The sequence below is a fragment of the Stomoxys calcitrans genome, chromosome 4 (genome assembly GCF_963082655.1).
Source record: "Stomoxys calcitrans chromosome 4, idStoCalc2.1, whole genome shotgun sequence".
Taxonomy (NCBI): domain Eukaryota; kingdom Metazoa; phylum Arthropoda; class Insecta; order Diptera; family Muscidae; genus Stomoxys; species Stomoxys calcitrans.
This window is the reverse complement of record NC_081555.1, coordinates 163,829,247-163,843,990: the sequence shown is the minus strand read 5'-3', so window position 1 is coordinate 163,843,990 and position 14,744 is coordinate 163,829,247. Positions and strand designations below refer to the sequence as shown.

The window sequence follows — 14,744 nt, the reverse complement described above, 5'->3', positions numbered from 1 at the left end:
ACGATTTTTGTTTAAGAGATATTTGTAGTCCATCGTCAAGCTAGACAATAATGGTGAAGTGTTTTTTTTTTATGGTAGCAGGAAGGAATAAATGGAATTTTAAGAAAGTCCACAATGATAAGTAGAATAAGGGCTTGGAGGAGCAGTTTTTATTTCTGTATTTTATCGCTGGGTTATATCTAAGAAGGAAGCACCTGTTGTTATAAGTGTTCAACTTTCTTTTAAAGATAACAACAAACATAAATTATATTTAATATAAATGTTTTGTTAGTTTATTGCATTATGTATGTACATATATACTTTGTGTAAAAATTCATATTTTATATAGGTATGTATATATAAAAAATAACAAAGGCTTTAAGCGATACTATGTAATTAAGTAGTTTTAGTCAACCAAATAGGGGCTATCCAAAGCACCCAATCCAGCAGCAACGCCACCTTCATTGGCAGTTGCTACTTTGGTTCGCAGCATATGACCTGCTTGATAATTGCATATAATGTTATCGACATCTCCAATAACAACACCGAATATGCCCAATTCTGAAACCACGTCAACAACAGAAGGAGGCATTTGACCTCCGGGTCTGATCATATAACCTTTTGATATGGGCGGTTTAATAAGGTCCATTAAAATCCAAGCCGATCGCTCAACTCGGGACATTTTCTACAGAAATAAAGAAAAAAACTTATAAATGTTGTCGTCGCACAACTAGCACCAACACAAACTTACTCTCAGCACATCTGGTATATCCAAACCGTAGACATTGTTACCGCCACCTTCACGCTGAGGTTTTAAAACAAAACGTTCGGGTTCTTTTAAAGCCATTTCGTAAGTATTATTTCCAACATCATTATCTTCCAATGAATAGAGGCCGGTGAAAATTTTACCAATGGCTTTAATTTCTTCGGGATCACTAATAAATCGTTCCAGCATTTCAGGTTGAGCTAAAGCTTGTTGAACTTTTTTGGTGCCAGCCAAATGGTAGTGAATTGAGGGACATTTAATTGCTTTTGAACTTTCCATTAAATAGCGAGCATCCCATTCCTTATGAGAATGATAATGACCAGGTTCGTAGCCAGCTCGGAAATATATTACAGCTACTTCAAGGTCACCACTTTTAATGATAGAAAAAAGTATATATAAAGAGTAATACATTTATTAAAAAACTAATAGCAATTTCTTCATAATTTCGTTTGTACTTACACAACTAATTGCTTCTCTAAACCAAGCTTTCCAGCATCATGAACCTCAGTAAGAGTACGTCTTACCACTTTAATATGAGGGTATTTTTCACGTATATAGAATTCATGGAACCGCTACAAATAGCAATAAATATATGTAAAATTAAGGATAATCTTTAAATAATAACGCTAAAGAATTTCTAATCAGAACGACGGGTCATTATTTATAAACCAAAATGAATTTATTCATTTAAATGGATTATTTGATTTATGTAAAACTATTTGGCCCGATATGCTTTGCTTGACCGTAAAACGAGTCTACAAGTAAAAGTATTTGTTATCTATTCACAAACACATATCGTATAGATTAAACCCATAATCGTATTATTTTTCAAAAGAAAATAAGCAAAATAAGTCAAAATATAAACATTGCATAAAAGGATTTACATCAGCTAGCTATCATTCACAATAGTTCCCATGTAACATAACGTTTTATATGTACGAGCGATGTTTAGTAAGCACAAACTTGGCAAATGTTGCTTACTTGAAACCAGTGTTGCCACTCAAGAAAATTATTTGCTACCAAAATTTAAAAAAAAATCAATCAAACCCGAACAAAACCTACCAAATGTTCTAAAGGCCAAAAATACTACTAAATACTATCTCATTAGCTAAGACTCAATGTCTCATTGTCCTCTGTCTCTTACTACTAAATTTCTTATGAATATTCCATTAAGGGACAGGGAATTCTTATCTCACATCAATGAGTGCAGACCGAATAAAGTTTAAACTCAATGACAAAGGGCCTCCTTTTTTATGCCGAGTCCGAACGACGTGCCGCATAGCGACACCACTTGGTAGAGAAGTTTTAACATGGCAGGATACCTTACAAATGTAGCCAGCATTAGTAAAGGGATTGGCTAAAAATGGGCGGAAAAGTGGTACTCTGCTTATAGTGAGGAAAATGACAAAAATAATCAAAGTGGCAACGTTTGAATTCATTGCAGCATCATTTTTCGCAAATTGAAACCAATAAAATATAATTGGTTTCAATTTGCGAAAAAATAAATTAAATGGAGAAAAAGTAAATGCAGATAAGAAAACGTGTTTTAGTATGGAAACAAAAACATTTGTTTGCTGTCAAACACTTAAAAATTTCAGCGACTATTCCGAAAGCAGAATAGAATACGGTCAATACACTCTGGTTTCTCAAACGATATTGTAACACTCAACTGTTCTCTCTTAATATAACGGTACAACGAAAGACAAAAAGAGAAAATGTCAAAAACATAAACTAAATAAACGGTTCAGTTGAATAATGGCAGTGGCGAATTCAGCAAATTTAAAGTTTTTTGCGAAAAAAAATCAATGTTAAAACAGTTTTAAAAGTTAAAACAGTTTTAAAAGTTAAAAAAGCCTGTATGAAATGTTTTCGTGAAAAAAGGCCAAAAAAATCGTTGACAACGGTGGAGACAGCCAAAATGGATGTGTGATTCAGAAGAAAATTATTTAGAAAATGTGAGTGACAATATAAAATAATTATAAAGAAAGACAATCATAAACTGCAGAAAAACAGCTTTCTCCTTTCCATCGCAGGTAGACTGGCCACCGAGTGAACTCACCTTTTTCTAGTTGGCTACTCATTCAACCTAAACCTAAACTATTGGGTTGCCCAAAAAGTAATTGCGGATTTTTTAAAAGAAAATAAATGCATTTTTAATAAAACTTAGAATAAACTTTAATCAAATATACTTTTTTTACACTTTTTTTCTAAAGCAAGCTAAAAGTAGCAGCTGATAACTGACAGAAGAAAGAACGCAATTACATAGTCGCAAGCTGTGAAAAAATTTGTCAACGCCGACTATATGAAAAATCCGCAATAACCCTATTTCAAATAACCCTATTTCAAATCTACATTAACTTTTGTGAATAAGATTTGTCGCCATCGAACGCAAACGAAATTCTCACTAGAGTTGTGTACTGAGCTTTATAACGAAAATTAAAAAATTGTACGCCGACTGATCGCTTAGCTTAACGTTATTAGGTGAATCCTGTTATGAACAATGTTGCCAAAAATTGTCCGTCCATTATCCCCATATTTCGAATCTTCTGTCCCCAAAAAGCCCCAAACTAATATGAATCGCTTTTTATTAAATGTTTTTGGTTACTAGAATCCATTTCTTAGACAAAAATAAACGTCATATCATTTTTTACTGACGGTCAAACCACCAACGATGAATTAGATATAAAGTTATCGATAGCATGCATGTCGATAACATGTACTTTGCACTGTGTTGTTAAAAAAACAGGGACATCATTTCGCATTGGTACAATTGGGTTTTTTTTGTATTTTTGCCCTATGCAGTGCAGTTCACATGTTCTGGATAGAATTTCAGTGCAAAGTTGTTCTGGATAGTTATCGAGATCATTCCATAACAGATAATAATCGTTTAGTCGTGATTTTCATAACAGTACTAAAATAAAATACCCTTGGTCTAAAATGTGTCTTATTTTATCTACATGTTTATCAAAAATTACTAAAAAAAGTAAAGATAAAATACAAAATTCCCCACTTTTTGCTCCGAATACCCATTAATTTCCCAAGTCCCCAAGTCGAAAATGTCGTCCCCATTTTCGATAATAAATTCCTAATTTGGGGAGATACTGGCAACACTTGTAATGGACCTGAATTTATGTCTAAATTATATGATCGCATATGACGCTTAATGTATGGGTTCGAAACTTTCCGAGAACATTAGCAAAAATGTTCGCCGTGGTTATGCCCTGACTAAGGTTAGGTTAGGTTGAAAAGAGGGTGCAGATATTAATCCGCCCCATGCCACTATTGACATACACCTAAGCCTGTAATCGGCTTGTTGTGCGCCCTAAAAACTATAAAGTAACCCCTAAAAAGAAAATTTTATGTTAGGAATCCTGTGCTACTTACAAAATCCTTATTTGTTTTCAATACCACTCCACTAAGTTGTTTCATGTCTGGTATTGTGTCTCCACCTAAGTGCCGGTATCTGTTAGACGCGAAAGCCGGGCAATGACAAAGGAAGTGCTCCAACATCTCAACATCTTCCCCGCATGTCCTACACATGCTATCACTTGCCGCACCGATTTTACATAAATGAGCTCGTAGTCCTATGTGTCCCGTTATGCTAACAATAGCTATACTGACCTCCTTCTTACTTCCTTTTAGTAATAGCCTCGTCTTCTCACGATCTGGATCCCCCCTATAGGATTTTCGCCGTCCTACCGAGCGTTTCGCTGTTCCACAATGTTGCATGCGCATTCGTCGCCCACTCCCTTAACTCGGACTGCGTCGACACGTAAGGCTTCGAGTTAACCAAGTTTATTGACGGCAGTCCTCTGACCTTAACCGCCAAATCGTCTGCCCTTTCATTTCCCCTTACTCCGTTATGGCCCGGCAACCATCCTCAGAGAAGGCGTTAATCTACTTCTTACACTGCAAGACTGTTCGTGACCTCCGTCCGTCCTGGTTGTTATTGCTCTTATGGCAATTTTACTGTCGGTAAAGATGTTCACACTCGACGTCCTCGGGTTACCGTATTATGGTCAGGCAGTCTAAAAGAGATCTCAGTCCCTGGGTTCTCAATGTAGACCCCCGGCCTACACTGTCCTCTAGCTTTGAACCATCCGTGTAAAAAGATTTTCCAGATGGCAATACTAGGGTTCCGACTTCAAGGTTCATTTCAAGAATCCGATCGGAAACCTCTTCCCTTCCTTCCAGGTTTCCTTTCGCCGCCTCGATTATACCGCGATCGTACGAGCTGCTCCAATCCTCAACCCATTCTCCCATCCCTGACTGATGTTGAGAGACATTCTTACCACTGTCGTGTAAAAAAAGAAGTGTCGCTCAACGGCAAACATATCCTACACAAGCATAAAAAAGTTTTTTATCATTGGGATACATATATATAAATCGGACAGTACCTTAATAAGAATGCGAAAAGAAGGACCTTTTTTGGGCAACTTGTAAAACATTCCCATAGAATTCATGGTGGAAGATGGCAAAGGGTAGGTCTGAACTACGTTTTTATTTGTCACAACTCACCTGATCACAAATATTATAGGTAACATCCTCAATTATAAACATTATAACAGCTTTGGGATTGTTATATATTTCCCAAGCTCGAACCATGCCATTACAAATTCCGGCCAGAGCTTGATTATCAGGCATCTGAAATAGTAAATTATAATTCAAATGTATATGAAAAAAAAATAAATGCATTTTAACAGTGCGAAAAACTTACATTTTTGATCTTCTCCGCACAGTCGAGTTCACTTAGAACAAAGCTATAGGGGGGAAAATAATTAATTTTGTTTTAGTTGTTTTTTTTTTCAATATTAAGCTAAAGACATTTAAGAAACACTTAACTAGGTGTGACATGCACAAACAAATACTACAAAGTTGTTTACAAAATTATGGCTAGTAGTTGTAAAATGTTACGATACGAAACAAAAACAAAGCTGGAGGTTAGAGCTTAAAATAAAGAAGAAAAACTACAACTTATTTACAGATGGCAATTCTTTTCGCACAATTACTCAAAGAAAAGATGAGCTAATATTTAATGCAATGATTTATTAAAATTTATAATAGAAATAGTTTTTGAATAATACCTCTGCAGAGGCAACATGTGTGTGGATATGCCACCGAAGCTAGAGGCAATGGTGTTGATTTCGACTTGTTTAATAGCATTTTCAGCAAAGACATGAGCCAGATAATCGGAACGTAAGATTCCAAGGGAAAGATCCTGTAATTGTAGGCATAACGAAGAGAAAAAAACAAACATATAAACAAAGGAATGATAAGATGTCCATAGCAAATTGATCAAATAATCAATGAGTAGACGCAGACATTTGTGTATTATGTTTTTTGGTTACCATAATTGATAAGCATAATAAATCGAAATGACTGATGAATGTGTAGCTAGCTATTGTTGGTTGTTAAAATGCATGGAGTAGGCATTAGAAAAAGCAACAAAGAATATTCTTTAACTTGGCTCACTGAGTATTTATCGATTATCATGTGTGGTAGTTAAACGAAACACCACCACTGCTACCCCGCAGCACATTTAGAAATTTTTGCGAAAAAGAATCCCTGGCCAAACTGTATGCCACAAATAAATTTAATAGCTTATACCTACATAATATTTATATATATTTTTATAGAGAGATTATTTTATATGAGAACACAGGAGCATGCATTCAATTCAATACAAAGCATTAATTTTGGAAAAAGGCAAACCTAAGTTAAAATACTTTTCAACAGAAGCATATTAGAAATTATTTATAAAAGAAAATATGAAATAGACAGAACTTCGATGAAGTAAATTTATTGAAAAAAGTCTCCAATTAGCGGATAAAAACAAACAAAAACAAACAACAAAGCTAATTAAACTTAATTATTGTATTTAAAGCCGGTTAAGAGTTTATTATCCATTATACCATGACATATGTACACAGGTACATATCTACAATACTATGCAATCAATGTTTTAAGTACATATGTATTTATGGATCTAGTTAGAATTCGAACAGATATAACATTATCGAATTGGAAGAGTATAGTATTCATATATTTTTGGCACCTTTGTATTGCTCTACTGATTGGTCCTAAATGACCAAAACCAGATGCGATTGTATTAATTTCGACTTGCTTCCAGCAACAGTAGGCACAGGGTTTTTCATTCTCTTTGTTTCCATTTTCATTAATTAAGTCTTTACATCTTGATTCCAACATCAAATCACTTCGTAAAATACCCAACGATAAGCGCTATTTTAGTTTTTTTTATGACATATATATATGAAAAAAAAAAGAAAATAAAAAAATATATATGTATATAGCATGTAATATATGTTATCTTATTTACGGGGAAGGAAGACATATATTTTTTAAGGGAACTTCGTGTTGTCTCAATTTCATTTGTGCAACTAAATGAACGACGTCAAGTGTATTTATTAAATGTTTTTGTTAATATTTTCTCAAACATTATACTATGACAATGTGTGTATGATAAAATAATCCCAATTTCCTGGTCTCTTTACAAACGTTATTTGGAGAACTTATTATTAGCACCTAATTGTTTCCGGCTAAAGAAACAAATAAACAATAATTGTTGATTATATTTGATCAAGAAACAGGTGAAAAAAACTATAACAATTAGCGAATATTTGAAAATACAATTTAATTTTTCTGTTTTTTCGTTTTTTTGTTAGTCTGTTTTTTCTCATAGTTCTTTTTGGAGTCTATGTGTTGAACATCAGTTATTTTTGGCTGGCATTTACTACAGGGCTAACTTACAAATCAATGCTTGTCTAACTTATTTGTTAGTTGACCACCATGGGTGGTTTTATTTTTAAAAAAAAATCACCAATTGGTTTTAAATCAAAAAAATGTTTTCAAAAATTTGGTCGAAAGGTTAACCGGGCGGACTCCAGTTTCTTGGATTTCATCCCTTCTTCGACATATTACCCAGCCAATCATCAATGTTTTGAGCTTAGACAAAAATAGTCTAAATTAAAAACTTTGTTGGTCATAACTTCAAAGAAAGTTGACAGTAATAAATTGGAACCATTCTTGGTTTTCATACAGCTCCACTATTTGTGAAGAGACTGCATAAGGTTTCTTGTTGCATATGCAAGTTAACATCGTTGTACCCACGTTTCATTTTTGTTTTCTCTTTTTTGTTGATCTGTTTTTTTCTATAGTTCCTTTTTGGAGTCAGTCAGATCATTTATTTTTGGCTGGCATTTACCACAGGGGTAACTACCAAACCAATGTTTCTCCAACTAGTTGATTTATTTATTAATAAAATCACCAGTTGGTTTTTAATCAAAAAATGTTTTCAAAAATTTGGTCACAAGGGTAACCGGGTGGACTGCAATTTCTGGAATATCATCCCTTTATCAGCAGTATTCTTCGACGAATTACCCAGTCAATCACCAATGTTATGAGCTTTGACAAAAATAGTCTAAATGAGAAAACACTGTTGCTCATAATATTTATATACCCTCCACCAGAGTTTTGGTACCACTTCCGACAACCGACAAGTATGGGCTAAATCGGTTGATAACCTGATATAGCTGCCAAATAAACCGACCTTGGGTCTTGACTTCTACAGCTTCCAGAGGGATCAATTCTTATCCGATTTGGCTGAAATTTTGCATGAAGTGTTCTGGTATGACTCCCAATAACTGTGCCAAGTATAGTCTAAATCAGTCCATAACCAAATATAGCCGCCATAAACCGATCTCCCGATTAGACTTCTTGAGCCCCCAGAGGGCGTAATTCCTATCGAATTTGGCTGAAATTTTGCATGAAGTGTTTTTTTTTTTTTTTTGATTTCCAAAACTTTGTCAATTATCGTCAAAATGAGTTCATATCCTGATATAGCCGCCATATAAACCGATCTCCCGATTAGACTTCATAGACTTCTAGAGGGCGCAATTTTTATCCGATTTGACCGAAATTTTGCATGAAGTGTTTTAATTTGATTTCCAACAAATTTGCCAGGTATGGGCTAAATCAGTCCATATCATGATATAGCCGCTATATAAACCGATTTCCCGATTAGACTTCATGGGCTTCTAGAGGGCGCAATTCTTATTCAATATGGTTGAAATTTTGCATATATCGTTTTGGTATGACTTCCAACAACTGTACCATGTATGGTCTAAATCGGTATATAGCCTGATATAGCTACCATATAAACCGACTTCCTAGTTTGACTTTTTGAGCCTCCGTAGGGGGCAATAATTGCTCGATTTGTCTGAAATTTTGGAGGTGATGTTTTTCTATGACTGGTGTTTTTTTATTTGAAAAGTTATTTAAGGAAATTGTTTGAATTAAACCAAATGGCGATTTAATTAATAAATAAATCTAATAAATAAGATAAACAACCATTGGTTTGGTAGTAACCCCTGTGGTAAATGCCAGCCTAAATAACTGACCTTGGAAGCATAGGCTACAAAAAGAACTATCCAAACCATATTAATATAAGGTCTGTTCGCGTACTTTTCCATTAAAAATTTGCAGGAGAACAAGAACAGTCTTTACCCTGTTTTGCTTTTTATTTGGATTAAACATCTGAATTTTACAAAACAGCTGTTCGATGTTGCAAATTTTTGCTGGGAAAAAACCTCCAGTTGGAATTTGCAAGCTCTCAATTACCAAACACTCAAAAATGTGCTAGATTTCACGCACTCTCCGGCTCTCTTCTACTAGCAAATAATGTGCGCGAACGACTTCCAGTAACAATTTGGGTTAAACTCTCGTCAGCTGATTTTATAAAGGGAAAACAGATGATTGAGCCATTAAATCCGGATTTAAAGAACAGTGTAAACGGTGTAAACGTAAAGTGGATAGGCCCCATTAACATCATTAAGGATGTCAAATCTGCCGCTGGAAAGCGATAACAAAGAGTTAATGTAAAAAGAAAACAAGTTGACATCCTCAATGCCAAGTACTGCCAAAAACTAAAAAAATTTTATGTCGGCTGATCGTTTGGCTTAACCTTATTTAATGAATCCTGCATAGTATGAAATAATTTGACTATTTTAATAAGAAGTTTGTTTTTATCTAAGAAGTTTTGCGAAAAATGATTACTTATAACGTAAGTTATACCTTTACGGCTTATATTTGCAAATAAAAACCAAGGAAAAGTATGGAATGGTAAGGGATATAATACCTTACACCTACACAATAAGCTTTAATTATGCCATATGATGTATTTATCTGATTCTGCAGCAATTTTGTTATTGTTGTAGCAGTGTGTTGTTTACCGAGGCGGCAGCCCTTGCGGATGAAGGATTCCATCGGGTCAATCCGGTACGTACAACCGGCTGCCATGGGATTTGGCACTAATTTTGGTGGACCTTGATGAAGGTGTTCAGAAGGTTGCATACATACTCGTAATGGGAGCAATAGGAAAATTTGATGAAATATACCAGAGGTATGGTTATATGTAAATAATCAATTCTCTCTAAATTTTGTGCAGATCGGCCGCAAATTGTAAGACCTTAAAAGTGAAAACCGAACGAAGCCATAATCGCAACGGTAGATGAGAATATTGTACAAAATTTTGAGATTGGTAAATAAAAGGGTTCGTAAATACTTTAGAAGTGAAAATACGGCAATACATGTGGAAGCTATATGTAATTGTGAACTGATTTCTATTAAATTTAGAAAGGATTTCAAGTGCCATAAAAGAATCATACACAAAATTTTTAATTAAAAATTTAATAGAAAATAAAAATGTTTTTGAATCAATCATTTTTAATTGGACTCATCATCATCGGGTTATTCCGGTACGTGGAAACGGCTGCCATGCGATTGAATTACCACCGTGATCTTTGAAGTTTTCAATTAAAAAATTTATTGAACAAATTATTTTTTTAATTGAATCGTAAAAAAAATTTTATGTATAAGCGTGATTAAGTGAATGTTTATTTGAGTCTTCTTCTATTCCGATTACATGGGTATATGATTATCGATAACTTTAAAAACATTAAAAACTCTGATTGTCTCTTTCTTATACACGATGGGTATGTTATAGGCTACATGAAAATATAATGCAATAGATCTGTTCGCGTACTTCTCCAGTAAAATTTTTGAGGACACTAACACACTTAGTAATGGCCTACACCATTAAATTTTGAAACGGCTGATTTTATAGAAGAAAACAGCGGTTTTCATTGGCAAACGAATCGAGTGACACATTTTCAATACTTTCAATTACGTTTTTAATTGATCCAATTAAAAGATTAATTGGATATTGCGGAAATTTCAATAACTTTTTTAATTGGATCTATTAAAAAATTACTTATAATATTTTAATCCTTTTTTTCCAGGAGTTTCACATATGTAAACCATGACGCACCGAAATTGAGGGTGCTTCCTATACAGAGCGGTTTTCCGAAAAATTTCAATATAACATTTGCATATTTCCGATACTTTCAATTACATTTTTAATTGATCAATTTAATACATTAATTGGATATTACGAAAATTCAAATAATTTTTTTTAATTGGATCAATAAAAAATATTAATTGGAAGTTTCCATAACTTTCAATAATTTTTTAATTGAATATATTTTTAATAATCACCTTTTCAATGTGATTGCCATTATCATTTTCGTGATTAAAGCAGTTTCAATTAAAAAATTAATTTGATTAATTCATTTTGTGTTTCGGTGGGCGAACAAACGACCATTTTATTGCAATATACCATAAAATCGGACAAACATATGTATGGGCTATATGTTAATTTAAACCCAAATTTTATAGTCATTTTAGGAGTAATATAAGAAGTCATTGTGCAAAATTTGACGAAGGTCGGTTAAAATAATTAACCTCAAAAGCCAAAAAAAATTTTGCTTGCAAAATTTCTTGACAAATTACCAAAATATTGCAATGTTATTCTAAACATATATATGGGAGCTATATCTAAATCTGAACTGATTTCAACCAATTTGAGTATGTTTTGTCTCCAGGCCTCAAAAGTCAACTGTGCTAAATTTCAAGAAAATCGGATAAAAAATGCCTTCTGTACCCTAATGTTACCTGATGATGTAACGGTAATTTTGTTGAAAAAAAGGCTTTCCAGCATGCCCGCGAAGAATTATGTAAGCGACAAAAACCCCAGGAAATATCGAAAATATTATACTTCATTTTCGTAAATATACTTTAGTAGACGTCCAATACCAAATTTTAATGGCCAATCGTGAATATATCAAAAGTTATTCAATAAAAACCGTATTTCATCTTTATCCCATATTGTCCATATCGACTTAAATAACATTATTGGGGCGGGGTGACTCCAAGTTCCTACGCCTCTCCCAAAGATTTTCCGATTTGTTCGTTTGGGACAAACCCAATCATTTGACGCAAATTTGAATATCAGATTCGCACTCTACTGCCCTAAGAACTGTCATTTAAGTCCTATATTGTCCCTATCGACCTACATGTCCGTTTGGGGGAGGGGTGGGCCCAGAATACCTGACGCCGAATTTGGCCCTCAAATACCTACACTACTCTCTACGACATCACGAACAGTTTAAATGTTCAAAAATTGGCTCTGGGTTATTCCGAATTTGTGAACACTGTGAGACATTTGGACTTTCCTATATAATTGAATTTTACTGAACTACTTAAAAAATTGTCTATCTGTTTTGTAAGGGAACTTTGTTGAGATAGGATCTTATTGCATATAAATATGGAACCTAACTCTATTAAACTATATAAGAACCCCCTGCATATCCCATTTTCAGATCCAATAATTTCGTCTCATTTATTTCAACACATGTAATACAAAGCCACTTGAATATAAATAAGTATATGTACCTTAACATAAACATAAAATACAAAGTGATATGTATCCAGAGTTCGGTCTTGCCGAACTTAACAACTTTATATTTACTTCAATAACTAACTATTATAACAGAATTTGTTTGGCAAATAACAGTCACTAATTTGTATTACCTTATCATTACTATTATAATAATATAATTATTATTATTACTTAGCAAACAGTTGTTACCGCTGAAGAGAAAAACCATCGATAGTTTGTAGGTGCTGTCTTTCCAGTTGTATAAACTGTAAAAAATACAATTCTTATGAGGAAGAGGGGTAAAAAATGGGTCCCCTTTCCTAATTCCTGACCAAATTGCCACAAGTAAAATAACTGAATAACTAAAGTGATTCAAAAAACCACTACAATCTTGTCACTTGATACAATTATTGTAACTTAATTAGAAGCTTATTTAATGGGAGCAAACTGCTGATTACGATGAATTGGCGAGTGAGTCGAGTGACAAGTGGTGAAAAAAAATTAAATAAGTTGATTGCTTCCAAAAATTTTAAAATTTAAATGAGTAGCAATACTATTTCTTATTTTTAAACATAGACCAATTCATAAATCCATTAAAACTATAAAATTAAGATTTTTGGAATTGAAGTATGGGCCCCTTTCGACGGGCGTTCTTAGACAAAATATATTTTTTATCCATCACTTGGCGGTGTATATGTTTTCAAAATCGAAATAAGCATGCTAGGACTTGAGTGTCATTGAATATTGGCTTGTGAACATTCGCAATTATGTTATGTAGCATTAGGTGAAGGTTAGCTAGTAACAAAGTCATATGTTTGTTAGTTTCTATATGTAATTATTATGTTCGGATTTCGTTTATCTTAGCATTCCTTTGTATAACTCAACAAAACGAAGGAAATTTGGAGACGAATGTGAGAAATTATCGTCCAAAACCCTTTCCAGTGTTTGGGTTTTTTAATTGGTAATGCGTATTAGGTAATGGACTTGTGCATATAAAATGCGGCTCTTTTAAATGCATCTCTTAACATACAAACGTACCTGTCCAAATCCACTTGCTAAAACTTTTTTGTAGATATTGAAAAGATTTCCTGTGAACTCATCAACCTTAATGGTTTCAGCCAAAGTTGTGGTTAAAAATTCTTCATCATGAGCCACATTATGCATAAGTCGATTGATAATGGTCTGTAAAGCAACGGCCTTTTCAAATTCCTTTCTCGGAAAAGATGACGGTGTCAAGAGAAAGGGAGCAAACTGAAAAAATAGATATACTGTTTTTAGACTCATCATTACGACTAAAATAATGAATCAACATAATAAAAAAATAATTTATTTACATTTAATGAATCGGCACTAAAATTTGTTTTCGATCTCATTGCAGCTCCGTGCATTATGGCCCAATCTTTAGCTTTTTCTGTGACTTCCATCAGCAGCTCTTCCTTTATGGGAAGTTGCACACATTCTTCCAATGTAGGATTACCAGCCATCTTAATTAATTTTAACTTTTATCAAAACTTTTGATGCCAGTTTGTATATAACCTTCGTACCCACTTCAATGATAGGTTGAGCACACTTATTACTCCGCTATGATAAAAAGAACATAATCACCATGATTTAACAATTTTGCAATTAAATTTTAATTTTCTGTAAATTATAGGTTTTTTTTATCATTTTTACCATCTACTCACATTATCTATGTATAACAATTGTATCACATGCGTTTCATTAGCTCACACCTGTTGAAGTCAGAATTATTAGTAAACGGCGTTTGAAAGCTTATTTTAATAGCATTTATTTATTATTCTAGACGTAACTTGTCACACAACATTCCCAAGCAAACTAATAGAATAACAATAAATCATTAACTCTTCTTCTAAAATGTCAGCTATTTCCAAAGCAAACAAATAAAGGCGGCAGGCGTATCGACGAATAATAAAAACAGATGACGATTTTCGACAAATCGATTGTACGATTATACCCGATAATTAAATAATCGGGTATGATATCAATTCATCGTCGTTTGGCGATTTTGTTTTGTTATTTAATTTTAATTAATATTTCGCTTAGACCCCGTTTACACTGCTCATTAAATCCGGATGTAAGGCTCCCGTCAGCTGATTTTATAAAGGAAAAAACAGATAATCGAGCCACTAAATCCGGATTTAAAGAGCAGTGTAAATGCGGTTTTATGAGCTGCATACCTGCCTG

At 33.6% G+C, this 14,744-nt stretch overlaps 1 protein-coding gene across 2 annotated transcripts; it reads right to left on the bottom strand.

Annotated features, from left to right (window-relative positions):
* Window positions 1-244: 244 nt before the first annotated feature.
* On the bottom strand, window positions 245-14,450 carry LOC106088780 (glutathione synthetase). 2 transcript variants are annotated; one of them, XM_059367479.1, is made up of 10 exons: window positions 14,351-14,437; window positions 14,225-14,272; window positions 13,874-14,120; window positions 13,578-13,790; window positions 6,801-6,985; window positions 5,463-5,505; window positions 5,264-5,389; window positions 1,205-1,317; window positions 731-1,115; window positions 245-664 (listed from the first exon to the last, which is right to left on the bottom strand). In XM_059367479.1, the coding sequence occupies exons 3-10, from the start codon at window positions 14,021-14,023 to the stop codon at window positions 386-388; spliced, it is 1,494 nt and encodes a 497-aa protein (XP_059223462.1). In that variant the 5' UTR covers window positions 14,024-14,120; window positions 14,225-14,272; window positions 14,351-14,437; the 3' UTR covers window positions 245-385. The 2 variants fall into 2 exon arrangements, with proteins under 2 accessions (XP_059223462.1, XP_013109923.1); XM_013254469.2 differs by lacking the exon at window positions 6,801-6,985 and adding an exon at window positions 5,830-5,963 and having other exon boundaries at window positions 14,225-14,450.
* Window positions 14,451-14,744: the final 294 nt, after the last annotated feature.